General features: G+C 40.3%; 1 protein-coding gene across 1 annotated transcript in view; it reads right to left on the bottom strand.

Moving 5' to 3' along the window:
- Window positions 1-5,886: 5,886 nt before the first annotated feature.
- The window catches only part of adgrv1 (adhesion G protein-coupled receptor V1), a 142,221-nt gene continuing 123,847 nt past the window's right edge, over window positions 5,887-24,260 (bottom strand). The window contains 3 exon segments of the mRNA XM_034148508.1: window positions 5,887-6,322; window positions 13,064-13,241; window positions 17,459-17,644. Coding sequence (XP_034004399.1) covers window positions 6,204-6,322; window positions 13,064-13,241; window positions 17,459-17,644 — 483 coding nt within the window. The 3' untranslated portion in view covers window positions 5,887-6,203.

Genomic DNA, 24,260 nt, shown 5'->3' with positions numbered 1-24,260 from the left:
TTTTATAGCAGGGGTGTCGGAACCTTTTTCACTGAGGGCCACATACAGAAAAACATATACAAGTCTGGGCCCCTCTTTAGAGGTTAAGTTTATTGCCTCATAAGTTAAAGGGGACCTATCATGCAAAATGCACTTTTGTACGTCTTTTATACATGAATATGTGTCCCCGGTGTTCCAGGGAACTCACCAAGTGTCAGAAAACACAACCCTCTCTATTTTCCTCCATACCCAAATCTCTAAAAAAGGGGCTGCAACGGATCTGATAAAAACTGATCCAGACGTCAGGACAGTGGCGCTACGGCTATTGGGCCAACTCCACCAATCAGGAGGAGACAGCCACGGCCATTGCCGTTCGAAAGCGCTGGAGACGCTGTAGTACGGTATGTAGTATATGCCAGGCCTGTAGGTGGTGCTGTTCTCACAGAATCAGCCCTTGCAAAAACAGAGCTAAAAAAGTGCAAATTGAGCGAAATGAGGCATGGCTAAAATGCATGATCTGTTTGGTATTTTGAAAAAAAAATAGTATAAATATGCCTTATATAGGTATGGTCCTATACTATATTATTCAAATATAGCATGATAGGTCCACTTTAAGTTATAATTCAGCAAAATCAATCAAATGTAGTTCAATTATGCTTTCTACTTGAATATGATTTAAGAAACACCACAGCTCTCCAGAGGGTTTCAGTTATCCTGTTGCAGCTCATCCCTTAAAACAGGAGCTTCAGATTGCTTATAATAAGGGGGAAAATGAAGGGTCTATTTTTAAATCTTGTTATGGAAATTCAACTAGGATTTGTTAGAACATGTTCTCAGCTCTAATTGACTGAATGTATTTCAAAAGTGGGCTGATTAACACATGAAAACTGCTGTGTAATATAGGCTCACATATATTTAAGAAGTACAATATAAGACAAGCACGAGTTTCAGGTAGGGGTAATTTTCCATTATACTTTAAGAATTTGCTGAGGGCCAATTAGAAATGGACAACGGGCCTCATTTGGCCCCCGGGCCGCAGTTTGGACACCCCTGGTTTATAGTCCTCAATCATAAAGGTTTATTATTGACCTTCAAATAATAGCTCATCAGGTGTTTTTTTATACAATCCAAGCTGGGTTTCTTTGTCTTTACACTTAAGTTTTTGTTAGAATAAATAAATGAAATGATAAGTGTTAATCAATGAGCCTTAGAGAAGCTGGTATAGACCTTTGCAGAGAGCCAAGCTAGCTATTCCCCCCTGTTTTCAGTCATTGTGCTAAGCTATGCTAACTGTGGCCTGGCACCAGAATCATATTGAGTGTAGAGGCGTTACTTATAACAGAACAATCCACATCTTAAAGTCACGGCTGGTACACCCAAAGACAGGACACCCGTGTGAGACACCATTATTTATTTATTTATTCCACACATGGCAGTTATTTTAAAACAAAACCTGTACACTTTACAAAACATGTACACTTATACTGTTTTTATTTTTATTTTTATAGCACATGGTGGAAAGGAGAAGAGAGAAGAACATCTTATTTTACCTGCCCCTTCTTAAAAAAATTGTTTTAAATGAAATAACCATAAAAAAGTAAAATAAAAGCAATATTCTTTCAGTCACAGTTGCTTACAAATACTGAAACATAAAACCAGAACACACTCAAAAGTCAACTTCATTCTGTCTAATTACATCTTTTTACATTTTCGTAAACATAAAAAATGTCTTACAGCCCTATAAATCATTCGGAAAAGATTATGACATCACACCTGACAGCTGGGGGTCAAAGGTCAAAGGTTATCAACAAGTGGACAGTTGGAGGGTAGGTAACTATCTTCCTAATTCACCACCATCTGATACAATTAATTATAGTTTGACTTGCAAAACACCAAGAAATGTTTTTGTATTTAAAAAGATGAACTTTGGAGATGACAGTGAGGTCAAAGGTCATCAATTAGTGTCCAGTCAGAGGTTAGCTAGTATCTCTACTCACAACCATCTGAGATAAAGCTGAATTACGTTGAACAATTGTTCCTTTTTATTAGCGGCTGTTACGCTTTAAGTCCTATTTTCTGACTGGCTCTTCAAAAAGTTAAATTTCCTTTATCTAAGCCTGCTGTCTAACTCTTGACCTCCAACATTAGATAAGATTGTGGCGCACACTGCATTGATTACATAACAAACATAGGTTATGAAATATGCCACTGGGGTTACTAGTAGTCAGCTGTTTTTATGCAGCAGGTCATTTATCTAGCAAAGGTCTAAAAGCCTTTGTGTTTTTCTTTTCTTTTGTACTCTTGTAGAAATGACTGTTGTCGATTTCACCATGTGTCATTACCATTAATGAAACAGTCAACAGTCAATGCTGTTTACTCTAATGGATACACAATGGAAATATGTCGGAGCTGTTATGTCTACATTACGGATGCTCTAATCATACATGGAAATTAATTGCTTGTGTCTTAATCGCTTGTCTTAGAAGGAGCTAAACAATACAACAGGCCTCTAGGAAATCCTACATTACAACAAGAGGTTGTTAACACACTATCACAGGCTCATTTGCTGCAGGAGAAAAACTGAACCCAGTGGTGTTATCTTGTTAAATGGACTAATAACGTCTTTGCTCTCCTGTGCTCATTACAGCAATGTTTTCCAATACGAATCCCTAAGGACAGACTCCTGTTGACTGTGAGAGGATGAGATTCAAATGTGATGTAATCATATTGCAGGTAACAGAGGAGAGGCGAATGCTCAAAGTTTCCTGTTCAGGGATATGACAAGATTTATCTGTATACTGCGTAGTGGAAAAAGTTTCTTTGCTGCTTGCCTTAAGGGGTGAAAAATGGCCAGAGAGATGGAGAGAAAAAGAAAAACAGGGGGAAAGATTTTTGCACTCCAGCCGTTTCTCCCACTACAGTGAGGAGGGAGAGCAGGATCGATCCTGTTATTGATTGCAGAGCTGTGAAACACTGGCTCTGATTCACTCCCTAAATAAAACTACTTCAAGTGTAAAAGAAGAAAACTCATACTTTCTTCCATACTTATATTCTTCTCTTAAAAAGTCTTACCCCCATCTCCCTGCAGGAATGAATGAAGCCAGTGGGAGGGAGGCATATCAAGAGACAACTATTTATAGCTTGCTTAGTGTCGAAATATGTTTAAAGGGGCCCTGTTGTGCTTTTTTGGGGTTTACTCTGTCCTGTCATGTGTAATAAAGGTGCATGTAAATGGTCTGCATAGGCTAAAATCCCAAAGTTCCCTCCAGAGGGAGTTTCTCTCCCACAACCCCCCCCCCTAGTGTCAGCAGAAAGTAATGCAAATAATAATTCCCAAAATATGCAAAAATAAATATGTTAAAATATATTTTAAGATCATGTTTAATCATCTGATTCGTCTGTACATTGCTGTTTTAGTCTGCGTTCTTCTAATTAGTGTCCACAGTGTGCCTGTTGAGCCGTTTTGAGCGACGTGGTGATCTAGCCCCTCTCTCTCACTGTGAAAGTGAATGGAAGCTGTAAAAACTACACTGCGCATGCTCAGAGTATTTTTCTATTCAATGTGTGCGGCAACAAAATAATCACCATCGGGGCACTGTGCTGCCATACCCACCAAACGTCATCTCATAATTCAGAGAGCTGATTGGCTGTAAGTACGTGTGCCGTGAAAATAGTAGTTGTTTGTGAAGAGGAGACGAGAGAGAGCAGCGTATAGCGATTCAAATCAGTCAAACGGAAAGAAAATGAATGAAGTTGACCATCTACTTCAGCTTTGGTAAGTTCATTGTATGTCATATCTTTTGTTGATCTTCTGTGTTTTGCCTATAGGCTATTGCTCTGCTGGGTCGATTGATATTGTGACCTCGGTGATGAGTGTCTGTGTTTGCCTTATACCGCCCCCCCCCCCCCCCCCCCCCCCCCCCCCCCCTCTCTCTCTCTCTCAGAACCATGGATAGCCTACAGCTATTTGTTTAAAAAAGCACCAGAAGCTTATATCTACACATCTAAGTTGATCGTGCCCCACCACTTAGCGGTTGACCAATCACAACAGAGCCGGCCAGCTAACCAATCAGAGCAGACTGGGCTCTGGTTTCAGACAGAGGGTGAAAAGAGGTGCTGCAGAGCTTTTTGAACATTAAAGCATGGAGACATGTCGCAGAAGAGACACTAGATACTGATATGAACCTGACAATTAGCAAATGAGGTCCCCTTTAAGTAGCAAACTGATTTACTGCTGCTGCAGCTCTCTCATTGTCTCTTGGGATTTTGACCATTCAAAATGAACCTAGGAGGCTAGCTGTCAGCAAGCAATGGCAACACATTGATTAATGTGTCTCTATTTTCCTTTGCTTCCATCGACAATTTTAAAATTCTTGTTTCTTTCTTGAGTAGTTTGAGTAACAAGGGTCTTGTGCAAGAAGAGACACAAATCCAAAGTCCTGTTGATGACAGACAGAGGTTGAAAGTTCAGTTCAAAGGTCAAGTAGACTTGGATTCCACAAGGTTTAAAGCTGCTGTAAAAGTTAAAAGGGGAATTTGTGCATGTACATTCACACCCACTGATTATTCATGGTATATCAAAGGCAATAATTATCTCCAACAAGTGTAAGCTGTAAAATTAAATAGGTTAAAATATGGAGCTCATAAACTATACGATTCAACTTTTACAGTGTTTTTCGATTTTCTCCATTGCTCTGATCTGCATTTCTTAGGCAAGGCAAGGCAAGGCAAGGCAAGGCAAGGCAAGGCAAGGCAAGGCAAGGCAAGGCAAGGCAAGGCAAGGCAAGGCAAGGCAAGGCAAGTTTATTTATATAGCACCTTTCAACACAAGGCAATTCAAAGTGCTTTACAAAAATGGAAGACATTATGAAAATGGCATTTAAAATCAGTCATTAAAAAGAAAAGATAATAAACATACATTTGTCCTGTTTGCTGACCTGTTGCAGACAGAACCAGTTTGTGAAATTCCTACGAGGCAATGATCACTCTTACAGACCATCTTCCGTCAGGGAGTGACCCCAGAGGAACCTCCAGTAGTGAACTGTATCTTAATTGGCAGCTGATTGGCAGCATTACAATGAAAATGTTCTCTTATTATACTTTTGCATCTACATAGTATATTTATTCCTTTATTCCATTGTGTCCTTTGCGCTACATTCCTGCACTATTTTACGTTTTATTTTCATTTTGTCTTAATTGTATTGTATGCTTCACTGTTGGAACAGGTGGGACCATGTTAACTCAAAATGTAACTTCGAAGCAAATTGTGAAGTCGTGTGCAAAAAGGGCACCAGAGGTTGTTCTATTTGAGAAAAACTCTCCTATTTCAACATTGACAAAACCATTATGGCCATGTTTTATCGTGCTTTTATTGATTCCTGTCTGTCTTTTTCTTTAGTGTCATGGTTTGGTAACCATAAGAAAACTCTCTCAGTCAGGGTATAAAAGCAGACTGATTGGTGAGGAGACCCTGTACCTCAGACAGGTACAGCGGTTATCCTGCTTTATGTTAAATGACGACTACCAGCCACTGCACACTGCATTTAAACATCTTCCTTCAGGGTAAGCAGTCACAAGGTGTAGAGAAAAGTGGTATTAAAAACAGCTTTGTTCCAGCAGCCATTGCACAAATGAACAAGTTGTAGCAACGTCACACAGCTGCTTTGGAAGAAACAGCTTTTTATTTATTGACTTGATTGTTTCATGTTTGTACCAGTCATGTCATAATGGATCCCTTGTCTTTTAACTGAAAATCTACCTATGGGTACAAATAAATAACCTGAAGCTGAACCCTGCCGTGGATATTGTGCATATTACAATGAAAATGAAACCTTTAGATTTTAAATGAATAAACAAGGAATCAGCCCAGCCAAAATGTAAAATATATGGTAAATCATTTATTAACAATGTTACACAGTTTCCCCTCCTCAGCAGCTGCGGTTCCACATCTGGCTATATCTCATTTGCTATGTCTCGGCAGAAAAGAAACAAAAAATCCAAATATACATTCAGAAAACAACTCCATTAAAAAAATTAATTTAGTTCATGTATAGGTTCATATATATATAAAAAAACAGATGTACAGTAAAAATCACATACAGTATCAAACGTCTATATGAAACATGTTCTATTCAAGTTTTAGTGCAAAAGCATTTTAAAATATAAAAATACTGTGTTGTAATTTCTCTCGTATGAAGACACGGGGTGTGTGTGAGGTGAGCGGGTTAGAGGTGTGTGTCTGCGATGGGGATTCGTCTCAGCTCCACTATCTGAGAGTTGGACATGCTTCCTCCGTCGTGACTCCCAGGGATCGAGTCGTTGTCGCTCACATTAAGGCCGGTCCCTGAAACAAGACGGAGAAAAGAAAATCATATTACACTTCCATTGAAACACACGGTTATTTTATTTGTAGTAACTTTCATTGTGCAACATGTACATGTATTTTTTTTAGGGTTGCATATATTGCATATCCCTTAACCGTAGTAACAGTAGTGCAATACCAGGGCTGCACAATTAGAAAAAAATAGCTTAATTGTGATTGTTGTGACTGATATTGCAATGTACACAATATTAGAGGGACTTCACGTCATCATTGAAAAATATAACCAAATGCTATTGTTGTGATTTTTAAAAGAGGATTTTTACCAAACAAGGATTTTTTATAAAGTCTGTAGAGTAATGTTTGTAGGCTGGGACTTTTCTGCAGACCCAAAATAATTCATTCAGATATTTTCACCTGTTCTGCCTCAACCAAATATTGCACTTCCTGCGATTTGGATATTGCACTAGTCCATATTAGGATTGGATATCATGTAAATGAATTGTGCAGCCCTATGCAGCACCTTGTTTCATTATTTCAGTGCAACACATTCACACCACTAATCGTTAACCGTGCCAATTATATGTTGCATTTGTCCTGTTATGGCAATTGGGTATTATGTAGCAGAAAAACAAACTTGTTATGAGTTAATCTAATGGCAGACACATTTCCATATGTTTATATATTTGAATTACAGGGTATGTGGACTGTCTTCTGTGGGTGTTCAACAAGAGGGTTATTGTACGTGTTCAATGCTGTTTTTATGTATATCAGTATTCAGAATATCCATATCATTTGGATTCAATTAATTATATATATTGAAGGGGAATTACACAAACAAGAGATACGCTTTTGTGTGGTTCAGCAACTGTTAAATGGATTTCTAAACATTGTTCACTGTGTTTGCATGATCAGACTTGAAGGGCAAAAAAAGCCATTATGATATTTTGTTAGGATTCTGGATTCACGTATACATTTTTTTATTTATTATTTTATAAGAAACTTAGACAATGCAACCAAGGTTTGATGGTTTTTATTTTGATTTCTCAGGTATCAATAGTATTTTCTTATTTATTGATAGTTTGTTTATATTATCCACTTTTCTCGTGGTTAAGTTCCAATGTTACAATATGTATTAATATTAAACTAACCTTGAACCTTGAACCTTGACGGTTCAAGGTTCAAGGTTAGTTTATTTGCATATAACATTTGAATACACAGAGGCAATTCAAAGTGCTTAACATAGGCATTTAACAAATAATAATAATTAAAAAAAAGACAATTCATAAAAGCGATAAAATACTGGCTGCAGCTAAAAGTGGAATGATAAGGCACGGTTAAAGGATCTCAGGATAGGCTGCTTTAAAAAGAAAGGTTTTTATCCTTAATTTAAAAGAACCCAATAGCCGCTTTCACACCAAGTACTTTGCGGTACTTAGTCCCCGGTACTTAGTCCCCCCGAACTCTTTAGTCCCTGGAACTGTCCTAGCAGATCGCGTTCACACCGGAATAAGTCTCTGAGGGAGGATTACGCAAATGAAGCCGCTGACGTCGCTTCTTCTTCTTCTGCTTTGGGTTTACTGGCAGGCCGCAAACAACTTCACGGCGTATAATGCCGCCCGAAGTCCCGGAGTCCCCCGGAGTTGGGGGCTGGCTTCAGTAGAAGCTGCTGGGTCGCGTCTTCCGAGTAAATCGCCAGAAGCGCCGACACCTCCTCATCACTCCCATGTTTTCTTTTGTGTTGCCATAAGTTAGTCTCTCTGCGTTGGTGCGCTGGGCGAATGCTAATGCTAATAATGCTAATGCGAGCAAATAAAATGGCGGCTTCACAAAACTTTTCTGAGTTTTACGGGCCGTGATTTGCAATTCGCCCAGCCAATCAGAAATTGTTAGAGTGGCCGACACACCCAGGAACCATTTCCTCCCCAGGAAAGTACCACCTCTCTAGCAGGGACTATCTGGGGGTGAAAAGGTTCGCGCGAACTACTGAGACCACTGAGTACCTGTCTCTGTCTTTAATCTGCTTGAACACCAGGAACAACAATGGACATAAGCTCAGGATATTCATGTTCTCGTAGTGAAATGAACAGATGTACTTGACAAACCTACTAGAAACGGTAGCTGCTTCTTGTCCTTGGTTGAATGCCCTGTATTATGCAATAAACCTAAATAATAACTAAAGTCTGACTCTGAACCGTTAATGATCAGCTCTCACAGTATGCAGAGTACATGTGTCCTCAGGAGAGTGTTAATGGTTCACTACCAAATGCAGTATGAAGACTCTCATTACAACACTACCTACTGACCCTCGTCAGGAGGTGGACCATTATATAAGTCTGATTAGAGAATTATCTTCAATGCTGACTGACTGGTTGAGATTAGACCAGGCCACAAGTACAGTGTCACGCACACGGGCAAGGAGAAGGTCAGAGGTCACCAGGGAAGTGAGAAATGGAGGAATGTCCTTGTGACTGGCGGAGCAACAAGTTGAAAAGTCAACTGCAAAACAGAGATGATTGTATTTCACAAAAATGTGGTTTCCAAACTGAAAAGATCAAATATTTTCTCGAGGCAATGAGAGTAGGGTCTCATTTGACTTAATTACATATTGCTGGCTTGCCTTCTTGCTACTCTGAATAATAAAACATGCTGCTGAGTTTGCAGACGAGGGGACCAATACATTCTCCGGCTTGTTTTTCTGCAGCCTAGAGGCTATTTAAGGTTGAACACCCCGACAGCTCAGGACAGAGGGGTCAGGAGGAGAGCAGCTCAGAAACACACACTGCAACAACTGTCCGTTTACTTGAGACGGCACACACACACACACACACACACACACACACACACACACACACACACACACACACACACACACACACACACACACACACACACACACACACACACACACACACACACACACACACACACACACACACACACAGTGGTTCGTGCTGTCACCACACAATGAATACAAGGGTTACAGGTTATTTATTTTTTTACAAAGCGTAACACTAGCCTAATCCACATTCATTAACACCCGCAGGTCCCTTGAACTCACACCTGCTAGAGGGGACTTTCAATTTGGCTGTCTCCATGGTTACAGGTTTTGTTTTTCTGGAATGCACACTAGCAGGTCTCAAGAGCTGCTGCATGCAGGCCGACAATACACCGAGGTTACATGAAGAGAGTCTGTGAGGCTTTAGCAAAGTGAAGTTTAATGTGGATTTCCTCAGGACATCAGAAGCCTCTCAGTGCTCAATAATGTGTATTAAATCATATATTTTCCTTCAAAGTTCATTTCTTGACTCCAGGATCCCGAGAGTTTAATGTGACCTGACACACTTCCATTACATTTACGGTCTTATCAGGTCGGTATGTTTTTTTTAACTATACATCTACTTATCTTCCCCAGAGAGATCACTATAGAGAACCAGACTATTCCTTTTTCCATGATGCAGGACGAAAGCTCACTGGGATATACTTAAAGCTTAGTTGAAAGACAGTTTTACATTTTAAGCTGTCCAACAGAAGGAACGCTCACTATTGGTTGTGAGTAACAGGGACCAACAATAGAAAAGCAATACATAGCAATCAAATAACGGGATCAGACAACAATTTGCATTAGTAAACCAATTTGAGCTTCAACCACACGCCTGTATCCACGCACGCACGCACGCACGCACGCACGCACGCACGCACGCACGCACGCACGCACGCACGCACGCACGCACGCACGCACGCACGCACGCACGCACGCACGCACGCACGCACGCACGCACGCACGCACACACACACACACACACACACACACACACACACACACCATCCTAAACACTACAGAGCAGCTGGTCGCAGCTTAAAATGCAGCCATGTTGTTGTTGCTCTACGTCTCAATGTACAGTAAGTCTTCAGACAATTGAAATATTTGAGTTATACTTTAAGAATCTGGTATCATTAAGGCATCACGGGACTTAAGTAATCAAGTACATTTTCACCTAAACCCCAAAGAAAACCCCCCAATGAATATCTTTGACCACATCATTGATTAGTCATCTTGATGTTTCAATGTGACCCTTAAGCTGATCACTGATTTCATGTCAGCAAATGACATATTCACCGGCATAACTGTCAACAAATTAAAAAAAACTCTTTTTACCTGTTGAAGAAAAATCATATGCACATAATTTGCAGGAATAAAAGGCTCCCACTTTGCAATGCATGAACCTCTGTTGGCACAGCTCCAAAGTTAATAAGACGTAGGATCTTAAATCGAGGCTTCAGCTGATTCTCAAATTAGATTTACCTCACTGCACCGCCATCTTTCTCCTATTTGGTTTTTAAAGTGGTTATTTTTCAGGTGTGTAAAAATGAGTGCTTCTCCTCGTGGTTATGTCTCACATTAGAAGCAGAAAAGTGTCCCGCGGTACTGAGGCCGTCGTCCAGCTGATTCTCATTCGGACACTGTGAAGCTATTACTCTGTGATTTCAAAGAGTGAGGAGAGGACTGTGCGTGTGCGTGTGTGTGTGTGTGTGTGTGTGTGTGTGTGTGCGTGTGTGTGTGTGTGTGTGTGTGTGTGTGTGTGTGTGTGTGTGTGCGTGTGTGTGTGCGTATGTGTTGGTGAGAAGTTTGGACCTTCAGCTCATTAAACATTGATGGCAACCGAGGAAGAATGGTTTCCATGGCAGCAGAGAGATTTAGGGGTAAGCTTGGGAATAACTAAGCAGGGCTGATGTTAAAAGATGTTATAGATAGGGGTTGTATGCTGGCTTTGAAATAATAAAACACACACACACACACACACACACACACACACACACACACACACACACACACACACACACACACACACACACACACACACACACACACACACACACACACACACACACACACACACACACACACACACACACACACGATATCCGCAAAGGCAAAAGTTTTGTCATCTCTCTCTTTCTCTCCCCCAACTTAAAGGGACTTCATTTTGAAAGGTCGCTGTATTTTTCCTTAAATGTTTAAGATAGTAGTGTGGCCGACTTTCATGGAAAAGAACTGGACATAAGTGCTCACAGGATGTGTGTATGCCTACAGTAAGAGTTTGACTAACATAATGTTGAAGTAATCTTGAGGAAATGAATAAGAACAATGGAGGGGAAGTAGTTAAAAATCCATACACATTTAATTATAACACAATTGATGAGCAAGAGGAAACTCTAAATAATATTGTCATTTTTACTGCAGTGTAATGAGCTGGAAAGGCTTTTGATACTGCCTATCCTGAGGATGTCCACATGAAACTAAGCTAAACAAATAAATAAACTCACATCAATTTGCAACACACACTACTAGCCTATAGAGTTAGCTACTGTACCAAGTTGTTGGTCCCACGCTCAAAATGCATTGATGTCTTTTAAAACTCATGAAGTCTGTTGACGTTATGTCTCCATGTTAGCCTCTTATAATTGTCTTGTGTTGCATTTAGAACTGTTTTCGTAAGGCTGGACACCATTGTTGATATCTACACCTTTTATGTAAATGTGATATAGTATCAGTGTAGGCATCTCTGCAATTGTTTATAAGACAAATGAACGTACAGTCCTAAGCTGAAGTAGGGGTTACTCTCTTGTTTTTGTTAATCGTCTATGCCTATTAGCTTTTATCTATGCTTTTGTGTCTGTCCTGTGTTTACAGGTTGGTTTTATTGTGCTTTGATTGGGCATATGTGCTGTACTATGTGGTGTCATTTTGTTTACGTGTCATCATTGTGCTCATGTGTTTTTCTCTGTGTCTATGTGCTCTTGTATGTTTTTTTGTACGTCATCTACAAAATCATAGGAGGCGTGTGGCGCAGTGGACTAGTGCATTGGTGCTCGGATCAGGGGAGCACAGGTTCAAACCCCACTGCAGTCAGCATGTCGTTGTGTCCCTGAGACACTTCACCCCAAATTGCTCCTGTGGGGATTGTCCACAGTATTGAGTATGTAAGTCGCTTTGGATAAAAGCGTCTAACAAGTAACATGTAATGTAATGAAATGTGATGTAATGTACCTGCCAGGAAATGCAGAAGAAAACGAGTCTCTATGGGTAAATCTGGCACATTTACATGATGGATTTAATTGTTCATGTTAATTAAATAAATACATATTTAAAGGTAGGGTAGGTAAGTTTGAGAAACCGGCTCGATATCGCTAGAATTTGAAAATACACAACCGGAGAAAATCTGCCACTTCCTTACAGAGCCCCTCCTCCAACACACACGAACGCGCACATGACCGATGAGGGCACGAGATAAGTGTGTGCACAGATGGAAGGCTGACAGGCAGGTAGGCCATCCAGTTATTTTAGCCGGGCCGGCTCAGATGATTGGTCGTGCTTTTTACAGCGCTACGGCTTCCACAGATGACATTTTTTAATGGATTTGTTGTCAAAGCACTTAAGATATTCATTGCTATCGGGATGTTAAGAGCATTCCATGGAATATAACAAAAAGTGTATCTCGAGCCGGTTTCTCAAACTTACCTACCCCACCTTTAATACTACATTTATAGGAGAAATAATAGCTGGATTTAGTTTCAAGTGATACAATGAAAATGCTTATAAGATACAGAAAATGTAATAGAATTAAGAGATTTTGAGTTGTTTGCAGGTAGAGTAATTAACTTTTTTGAAACACTTTTGTCAGATACACAATGATGTAGTGTCATAGAAACAGTGAGACAGTGTGAGGGTTCAGTACAACAGTGTGTTAGTGGGATCCTCACCGGTTTTTAAGGCAAATATAAGGTCATCAAACTCCTGTGACTCCTCGTCCTCGGTGACCAGGTTGGTGTTGATGAAGCCTCCCTCCGTGCTGTATGTTCCCATCACAGGACTGGGTTTGAACACGCTGCTGGGCTGACTGCCGGGTCGCAGCGACGAGCGCTCCCAGTCTGCCGACACCTGACACACAGACACATTTACATACATATGAGCGCAGGGAAAACACAATATCAATTTTATGTTTGTTAATATTCAGAGAGAACTTTGATTGAACCCTTTACGTGTAAGGTTGAATCAGATGCATTGCAACTTGATGGGGTATGGGTTTGGATAGTACATACATTTGAATTTGTGCTTCAAAATGCACAAGGTATAACAACTGAAAGTTCCTGATATTTTAAACTTTGTTTGAAATGTGAGATTTTTTCTTAAAAGTAGCTAAATAATATGAATATAACATTTACATTTGTAAAGCACAAGTTCACAGTATTCAACATTATTTTTTATTATAATATTTCTATTCTTTAGATTTTCTTTGATCTTTTATTGGACATTTTCTTTGATCTTAATTAGTATATTTATATGATATCTAATTTGATTTTATATTTTTATTGCACATTCTAATTCTTAGGTTAATAAATATTAAATGTTATAAAACATTTTTAAATGTAATTCTCAAATGGAACCACTGCCACTAAACCTGATTTCCCCCAGGATAAATAAAGTGTTTCTGATACTGATCCTGGTTATCATAAATAACACATAAACCATATTAATATGGAGAGAGTAAACCTTTGTACACATTAAAGCCTGTGTTCATGCGTTATTGATAAAGATTAGTTCCAACCCAAAAACATGAACTTCACATGAACGCAGGGCACAATCAGGTCGACCAATCTCATCAGTGACGCACGCGCGCACGCGCGCGCACACACACACACACACACACACACACACACACACACACACACACACACACACACACACACACACACACACACACACACACACACACACACACACACACACACACACACACACACACACACACACACACACACACACACACACACACACTTAATTCAGAGGCTTGCGGGGACTGTCAGCCGTGTGCTCAGGTCTGTGATGAGTTAGGGTCAGGCAGAGTTCATGTTTTCCGAGCACCCCAAAGGGTTAAGGCCAGAACACGGGGTCACTGCAGGTTCATGGGGTGAGAGCAAGGTCAGTGGGTTTAGGGTTTCACACTGACTCAGACAAACATCATGGAGAAGATGCTGTCAGACGCCTGAGATAGATCACTGCCTTTTCTTTAGAGGCCAAAAGAAGCAGAGAGATTTGGGGTAGGGATGCTTTATTCATGCATCCATAAAGCGTCTCAGAGGGTCAGAGGTTTGATCCGACCCCTGCAGTCAACATGTCAAAGTGTCCGTGGGCAAGATGCTTAACCCCACATTGCTCCCAAAAAGCATGTATACTTTATTGAAGTGTAGCTAAGTCTGTAGGGGCTTGGCTTGGGAACAGAATGGTCGCCGGTTCAAGTCACCAAAGGTCAAAAGTACAGTGTGGACTGGAAGGTAGAGAGGTGTCCTTGAGTCAATAAAGTGGATTCTTCATTAAAGTCACTAAATCAAGGTAATGTGATGTGTAAAAGTCAATGGCAGAGAGTGATATAAAAAGAGGAACCTGACAAAAGGGATTTTTATCACATTAAGTGTTTATCAAGCTCTTCTCCACAACAACCAGATGAATCCATCTTGTTTTCCACTGTGCTCATTTATAATGAATGCCTCAGCTGTCCATGTTAATGCATAAGTGTGTGTGTGTGTGTGTGTGTGTTTGTGTGTGTGTTTGTGTGTGTGTGTGTGTGTGTGTGTGTGTGTGTGTGTGTGTGTGTTGTACAAGCTTGTGAGGCGCTGGTCTGTATCGGGTACAGAGCGTCCCGGTGAGGTGAACTGAGCGCCACCAGGCACCTCAGATCTGTCATATCCGCTCTGAGGGGAGGCAGTGAGCGGACGACTCAAAGCTTTCAATAACAAATTCAACCCCAAAAACGATCCTCTCCCAACCCTGTTCTTATCAGATCCTTTACTTGAGTAAAAGTAGAAATACTATGGGCTTAAATGCCTCCATTAGAAGTAAAAGTACAAACGTATTAACATCAAAATGTACAAAAAGTATCCAAAGTAAAACTACATTTCCTCACAGAATCATGTCAATGTTGAGCAAAATGCACTTCAAGTATCACAAGTATTTATTATACATAATGTCTATTTTCACAGTATTTTAGAATATTAATTTTCAATTTCTCAGTTTTGATCACCAACAAATACAAGTCATAATATTTTAATGTTGGAGTTTGTCATGGTTAAGCCGATTCTTCGTACTTTTTTTAGATTAGTGGTACAGTACTGCATCGTAGTATATGAGCGGATCATGTATTTTTATGTCAGAGGTAACTGTGATTAACTGTGAATGTTAAATGATGTAGTAAAAAGTGCAATATGTGCTTCTGAAATGTGATGGAGAAGAAGTAAAGGTAAATACTCAAATAAAATACAATCATGTCTACATAATACTTGAGTTAATGTAGTGACATTACACACCTGTTATTCAACTAACACTTACATCTTACACTTCGCGTTCTCTATCTGCTCAATTATTTTTCTCACAGTCAAATCTCAGAGGTAAGTGTGCTATCATGAATAAAACAAGATTAGTGGATTCCTGTGTGTGTGAAGAGGGATCCAAACAGAGAGAGGGAAGGCGGGAGTTCCCAGGAGAGTTGAACCTGCCCCATTTTCTCTCCTTCTTCCTCTCACCAGCTCACTCCTTATAGGGAATTCTCCAGGGATAAACTGGCTTAGGACACAGAACGTACAGCACGGGAGTGTGTAGTGTGTAATTAGTATGTGCTGTTCTACTCTGACAGAAGGGGTTGATGTGGTTGAAGGTGGGAGTTAAACACAGGAATGGAGTTGAACTAAGTACATTTACTCAAGTCTTCAGTACTTTTGTGAGATACTTAGTCACACACTTAGTTTCACCATTTAATGTTACTGTATTTTAGAGGCAATTATAGTACTTTTTACTTCACTATACTTCTTTAAAACTCATAGTTACTAGCTACTTTTTGCATATTAAAACACGTAATATGCTTATATACGATATTTTGCTGTTTTTCTAGCAATAATCTACCGAGAAATGTAAAAAAAACATTTCAATTGGCTCAAAATGGACAAACTACAAGAAAAAAGTAATATTTTATAATACTGTAATATGAAAATAGTCCTTCTGCATACTGAGTACTTTCACTTTTGATAGTTGCATTTACAAACATTTAGCTGATTATACTGTTGTACTCCTACCTAAGAAACATTTTACATTCAGTATTGGAGTAATTTAAGACTCTTCGTAATTCTACTTCTACTTAAATAACGGGTCTAAGTAATTCTTCCACCTCTGGTTACACACACATGATGAGCATCAGTCTAAAGCAGACAGGCCTAAAGATAGTGTGTGAGTGTGTGTGTGTGTGTGTGTGTGTGTGTGTGTGTGTGTGTGTGTGTGTGTGTGTGTGTGTGTGTGTGTGTGTGTGTGTGTGTGTGTGTGTGTGTGTGTGTGTGTGTGTGTGTGTGTGTGTGTGTGTGTGTGTGTGTGTGTGTGTGTGTCCTAGTGAATAAGAATGTTCCCGGTGGAGTCACGCTCAGCTGATGTGAGAAATGTGTGAAGGAGGACCAGGAATGGGCAAATACAGCCATGGGAATGAGGGCATGGGAAAAAAGGGAGGGATGAAAGTAAACCAAGGTAAGGCTAGAATATATTTTCTAAAGAGTGTAATTATAAAGTCTTATTTTTATATTTGTGCTTTCCATCCTATAAATCACGAGAGTAATTTACTCATCTATGCAGCACTGTGTCTCCAATTGAGTGAAGAAGATTAGATGAGTACACACTTTGTACACACATCCTGAATTAAGGACGGATTATCTAGAATGATTGGAGGAGAATCTTAATGATTTAGAGGTGAAACAAAAAGTGAGTGCACCCAAAATATCAGTTATGATCCCACATGGTATAAGTTGAATCAGGAGGTGAATTTAGGACTGGTGCTACATCCCACATTTTCAGCAAAGACGATAGAAAAACGGGATGAAACGATACACAACTCTACAAGCAGAAGATCTAGATATTTAAAAAAACACTTTTCCAGCCTGTTATTAGATGAAGATATAGTAAAAAATGTGGTGTAATGTAACTAAAATAAAAATGTTAAGCCTTAGACCTAGGGAGTTGGAATATTTGGTTGACAAACACTGTAAATTAAGCTCCATGTGTGTGTGTGTGTGTGTGTGTGTGTGTGTGTGTGTGTGTGTGTGTGTGTGTGTGTGTGTTTGTACCTCCTCCATGGCGCTGATGAGGTTTTGTGTAGACTTGTTGATGTCGCCCCCCACAGTGGTCAGCCCCCCTCCCTGGTAGGTGGCGTCGGGACCCTCATGGCCGCTCATCTCCACCGTGTAACTGGCTTTAGTCGGCCAACACAGCTGGTTGTGCATGACGAAGAACACAGCGAACACATACAGGCCCTGCAGAGAGAGAGAGGGGGAGGAATACATCAGACTTTACCATAGCTGGCTTTACAGTATCTCTGTTTCATATAGGCTCTGATTCTGGAGGTGTCATGGTGGCTTGTTATGTAATCCAAGCCCTAAAAGCCACCTATTATGCAAAATACACTTTTTCATGTCTCTTCTACATCAACATGTGGAAGACATTCTGAAAGTTTCAGGAACAAAGATTCTCTCTCTTTTTGTCCTGATCCATTTATATAAAAACCTGTCTGAAAATGAGCTGATCAGATTTTGGCCACTTTATGATGTCATAACGATTTTTTGGCTTGTGTAACCATTAGCCAATCACCAACCAAGGTAACCCCCCCCCCCCCCCACCTTATCACCTGAATCTCCTCCTAGAGCACCATTGTGTTCTTTTTAACCAAATATCTCTCAGAGGGGCGTGGGGAGGGGCTCCTTATTTTTCATCTAAAGTAACAGACAGAGAATCAGCACTTTTGAAACAGGGCTGAAACAGAGGGGATTATGGGATGCTGCAATGATCTGTTTGGTGTTTCAGACAAACACTTCAGAGACATGTTTTATATATATCTGAGATCTATAATATATTGATGAAAAACAGTATAATAGGGGACCTTTAAAGGTATATTTATATGTTAAAAACTTGTAAAACATAATGATACATTTCGTTAAATCAAGTCATTCTGTAGTCAGGATGAAGAAATGATTAGCATCAGCAGCCCTCAGTCTGTAGGGACTCAGCTGGGGAAGAGGAAGGTCACCGGTTCGAGTCCCAGAACGGACACTGAGTGGACGACTTCATCTCTGGAGCCATGACGTCATTGGCACTCTGGTATGTCTGCTTCCTCCACTTCCTCATCATTACCAAATCCTCTAACGTCCACAGCACCGGCCTGAGAATTACCCCAAAACACCGGAGTGTCAAATACCACAGGGCCGTCCCACATCTCACAACACCCATCAGCGGGCGGTGACGGCAGACAGAGATGGAACGCACAACGCACAAGTGTGTGAATGTGTTTGTGCATACAGGTGCACACAAACACACAACCTACCCTCACACACAGAAGTTTAGAAATACGAAGAGTTTTGTTCAGTCTTATTTAAAGTGACAAGAAATGTGCACAATTGAGTCTCCATAAAATGTATTGAGGAGCAATCCTAAAAGACCTGCATGCTCTAGATCAGGGGTGCCCACACCTTTTCAGCTTGGGAGGTACTTTTAAAATGGCCAAGTCAAAGTGATCTACCTACAGGGCCGGCCCTGCCCAAAGTCATGTGGTGAGGCCCTGTGTGTCGCGATTGGGGGGGGGGGGTGCTAGTGGACTGCGAGCACCGGAACCTCGAAGCGGCAGAGAAACTGTGGCGCGCTTAAACTTATTGTGCCGCATTTGCGCTTCAGATGAGGAGGTGAGGCCCCCCTTATACCCTTTCTTTAGTATAATTGTATAAATTGGAAGGCTAACAAGGTAATCAGCTCGCCGGTGACCGCGCATACGTGATGAACTGCGTGTTAGAAAATATGAGATTTCAGACTGGCTTACCTGTACGGCAATCAAGTGGCAAATGCCATAATAAGGATGGATGATAGGCTAACTTTAAAAAAAAAAAATGTATTTAATTATTATTATTATTTTTGTTTTTCAATGCCATGTGATCCCACACTACCTTCGACGTATTGGGCACCCCTGCCTATAGAACTGATTTCTTTGATTGCCTTGTTTGTAATAGGGCAACGCAAGGTAATTTTATTGATATAGCACTTTACAATACAAGAAAATTCAAAGTGCATTAATCGTTAAGAATGCATTTAAAACATTAAAAAACAGTCATTTAAAAAAGAGAAAAAACAGAAAAAACCAAGCTAAAATACAATAAGACTTGTAAATTACAAGAAGACAAATAACAGTGTATTGTAATCATCATTACTCATGGGATATTGGTGGGATATTGACATAGAAAAGGGACTATAAACAGCGCTGATGGTGACAATCAACATTAAGGGGATGAAAGCCAGCCCGCTGACTGGATAGTGCATGTTTATGGGTGTCTGTAAAACAGGAACATCCAGCTTGTAAAAAGGGAGAAAAGGGCTGTGAATAAATACGACACATGGAAACACCTCACAGGTCATTAGTGGAGTTTTATAGCTTGATGTTACTGAAAGAGTCTGTGAGTGCTGAACGTAAATGTCTCTGTGTGGAAAAGAGAAAGACATTTACAATACTGTATGTCAATTAGGAAATGACATATTTATGGGTTGAAGGCCAGATTAAAGTTCCCATGTCATGGCCATTTCCACTGATCATAATTCCATTGTTGAGGTCTACTAAAATAGATTTAAATTGTGCAATTTTCCAAACTCACATTGGTTTCTCATACAGCATCTCTGTATACAGTAGTATGTGTATTCACTCTCTGTCCTAAACGGCTTGTTGGAGCTCCTATATCATATATCTGCACTTTCTTTGTAATTCAGAGTTTGAATCCTTACTGTTTTTGCACTTAAAGGGGACCTATCATGCAAAATGCACTTTTGTACGTCTTTTATACATGAATATGTGTCCCCGGTGTTCCAGGGAACTCACCAAGTGTCAGAAAACACAACCCTCTCTATTTTCCTCCATACCCAAATCTCTAAAAAAGGGGCTGCAACGGATCTGATAAAAACTGATCCAGATTTGAACACTGTCCTGACGTCAGGACGGTGGCGCTACGGCTATTGGGCCAACTCCACCAATCAGGAGGAGACAGCCACGGCCATTGCCGTTCGAAAGCGCTGGAGATGCTGTAGTACATATGCCAGGCCTGTAGATGGTGCTGTTCTCACTGAATCTGCCCTTGCAAAAACAGAGCTAACATTTTTCAAATTGAGCGAAATGAGGCATGGCTAAAATGCATGATCTGTTTGGTATTTTGAAAAAAAAAAAGTATAAATATGCCTTATATAGGTATGGTCCTACACTATATTATTCAAATATAGCATGATAGGTCCACTTTAATGTAAGTCGCTTTGGCTAAAAGCGTCAGCCAAATGTAATGTAATATTTTGTGCCTCTACTGTGACATGTTTCCATGCTTTAACGTAAATGAAACTGTGAAGCTGGGAGTTCTCTTCTAGCCCTAGGTGAGGAGTTGTTATTGCTTTAAGCTGAAACAAGAAACAAATGAACTCCCCTTGCGTAATAACATGAAACACACAGCAGCCGGGTGTGTGTCCATGTATGAGGGTGTTCATGTGCGGGTGTGTGTGTTGCCATATATGACTGTGGGTGATTAGCACAGATCATTATGTGCAGCCGGAGGGACAGGCTTTACGACCACAGGTCTGTTATGTAACTGTTCCCTGGTCAGTGGAGAGGCCACGTCTTTAGAGATGGAAAGCTCAGAGCAGAAGGAGAGCAGGAAGGTCAGGGAAGGCTGAACAAAGTACAAAAGAGGGACCATGAGGAATGATATGCTGTATGAGGGCAGGGACATTGGAGGAGGTGCACCACTTCTGAATATAACACTACTTTTGAGAAATAACAATGCTACAAGTAGAGGAATAAGTGGCCAAAGAAGCACACATATGTATTTTCATTATGTTACAATGTAAAGTTTTGGTAATGGACGGCTGTTTGAAGATATCTTTCTGCAAAATGACGCATTATTGTGAACATTTTGTCTTCTTCAAAGAGGACCATGTCTGCCTTATTACATGTATTATGTGAGGCGTGTGGTGCAGTGGGTTGTGTGTTGGTGTTCGGATCAGGTGGTCACAGGTTCAAACCCCACTGCAGTCAGCATGTCGTTGTGTCCCTGGACACTTCACCCCAAATTGCTCCTGTGGGGATTCCCCACAGTATTGAGTATGTAAGTCGCTTTGGATAAAAGCGTCTAACAAGTGACATGTAATAATGTAATGTAATGTATCTCGCAGAGAGGCGTTTTATACAGTAAAGCAAATATTTAATCAATGCCTATGTCCTATATCTTTGTAATACACTTGTGACTTATAGGCAAACATGGAATAGGAAGTAAATGATCCAAAATGTGTGCACTTTTCTGTCATAAAAATTAGGATACCAATCACAAAATATATTTATTTAGGTACAAAAGACTATTATCTTATAATAAAGTAGGTTATTTTACACGTTTTCACTGGCTGCTACTTCACTTACTATTACTTATGTATTTTCATATTGCTGCAACTTGGATGTTTTTGTTCTTATTTGATTGACTTTATTTACGTATGGATGGCCTCTTTTTTTTTATATGATCTGCTACTAATTTGCCCTTTGCTTTGTAACACTGCAATTCCCCCCGCTGTGTGGCAATTAAGGATTTCTGATTCCTTATTATACAACAGAAAGGGAATAACAAACGTATAGCTACAGATTGTCTTTGATGGGTGAAGGGGTCGAGTTGACAAAAAAAGTCTTCATGTAATTCCAAGAAAATAAAGCCCACAAAGTCTAACTCATATGAGTGTTTGCTGTTGCCTGCAGATCATTCTCTAGGCCTACTTCCCCTAAATACTAATAATTTGCAGGCTTCACACAGCTGATGCGTGCGGACACGTGGGTCTTATTTTCCATAGTAAAACACAGATATCCGGTGCCCTATTTATAGGCCATTTCAAAGGTTGCATGAGGAAGCTGGGGGTTGAATTGGATTGTAATGGAGCGTGGTGCCGCTCCACTGTTGAGGATGTCTCCGACTGTGAGTTCACCAGCAGAGGAGGCGCCACAGGAGGAGATAATGAGGCGTGGTGCTGCTGAGATTCGATTATTGTCGTCTAATTCAGCAAGATGTGGCACAGATGTTGACCCAGAGTGGAAAACGATAGATGGAAGGAATATGAGAAGAAAAATCTGTGGTCTGTGTTTCAAAAAAGTCTAAAAAATTATGAGTAATCTTTCCTCTGCAAAACAAACACTGTTGTGCACAGCTGTAACATCTGCAGCTGTTTAATGGTGTTCACTAATCAGCTGGTGGGAAATGTGCCACACAACCACATCAATAACAACAAGGTGAGCATGGAAAAAACTCCTAATGGAAAATTCTCTGCATGAAGGAAACAACAACAACTGCTCTTCTTTGCAACCGAGAGCTGCAGAATAATGACTTCCAACCTCAAGGCAAAAAACAAAATGGAAAATATAAGCGTGGAAGACCTGAATAAATGATGAGATGTTTAAAGGAGCAGCTTTTGGAAAAATAACCAGAAACAGCCTGTATAATATTACAGGATAATACTTCTATTTACAGTTGTTCAACACACTCCTTTGTGACCATTAAAGGGGCCCTATATGTATGTGTCATGTCTCCATGCTTTAATGTTCAAAAAGCTCTTTATTTTTCTCCTCACACTGCCTGTGCTGCGGCACCTCTTTTCACCCTCTGTCTGAAACCAGAGCCTAGTCTGCTCTGATTGGTTAGCTGGCCGGCTCTGTTGTGATTGGTCAATTGCTTAGAGATGTCCCGCCCCTTAGCCTATCACGTATGATGTGTTGGAGCGCTAGCCAATAGCAGAGTTACATAGTGATGTCATTTTGTCGAGAAAGTATACAAAGGAGTCCAAATGAGACGTTTCAAGCAAGTGGGAGTGCGTCGGAGAGAAAGGGATTTTTAATAATTCCCTATGTCTGATGTAATTCCAGGAGGCCTTGCAGTTTTTTGCCTAATATGTAAGAATATCATTTGTTACCATGAAATCTACATTAAGAGTAATTATGCCAGTGGCAACAACTTTTGTTTAAAGGGACCTACAGTATCATGCAAAATGCACTTTTGTATGTCTTTTATACATGAATGTGTGTCCCCGGTGTTCCAGGGAACTCACCAAGTGTCAGAAAACACAACCCTCTCTATTTTCCTCCATACCCAAATCTCTAAAAAAGGGGCTGCAACGGATCTGATAAAAACTGATCCAGATTTGAACACTGTCCTGACGTCAGGACAGTGGCGCTACGGCTATTGGGCCAACTCCACCAATCAGGAGGAGACAGCCACGGCCATTGCCGTTCGAAAGCGCTGGAGACGCTGTAGTACATATGCCAGGCCTGTAGATGGTGCTGTTCTCACAGAATCTGCCCTTGCAAAAACAGAGCTAATTTTTTTCAAATTGAGCGAAATGAGGCATGGCTAAAATGCATGATCTGTTTGGTATTTTGAAAAAGAAAAAGTATAAATATGCCTTATATAGGTATGGTCCTACACTATATTATTCAAATATAGCATGATAGGTCCACTTTAAAGTATTTTTGTGCAACAGTTTTTTGAAGGCCTTCTATAAATAACTATTTAATCAGAACTTCCTGTAAATGGCACCAGAACACATTACCAGATGAATTAACTTATTTAATATCTTTGAGACGTGCAACTGTTATCAATCATAATGAAATCTAATAGCTTTTCAAGGTGTACAGATGAGAAGTATATTTTCAGACTGGTTATCAGGATCCCATTTGCTTTCATTAAACTTGAATTGTAATAGAAATGCCACAACAACATACCATATCCGCTCTTTTACTGCTTTCCCTTTCCCTTTCTCACACACACACACACACACACACACACACACACACACACACACACACACACACACACACACACACACACA

Source organism: Trematomus bernacchii, unplaced genomic scaffold (assembly GCF_902827165.1).
Source record: "Trematomus bernacchii unplaced genomic scaffold, fTreBer1.1, whole genome shotgun sequence".
In the NCBI taxonomy this organism is placed as follows: domain Eukaryota; kingdom Metazoa; phylum Chordata; class Actinopteri; order Perciformes; family Nototheniidae; genus Trematomus; species Trematomus bernacchii.
The sequence above is the reverse complement of the archived record's forward strand: the minus strand, read 5'-3'. Positions and strand labels throughout refer to the sequence as shown.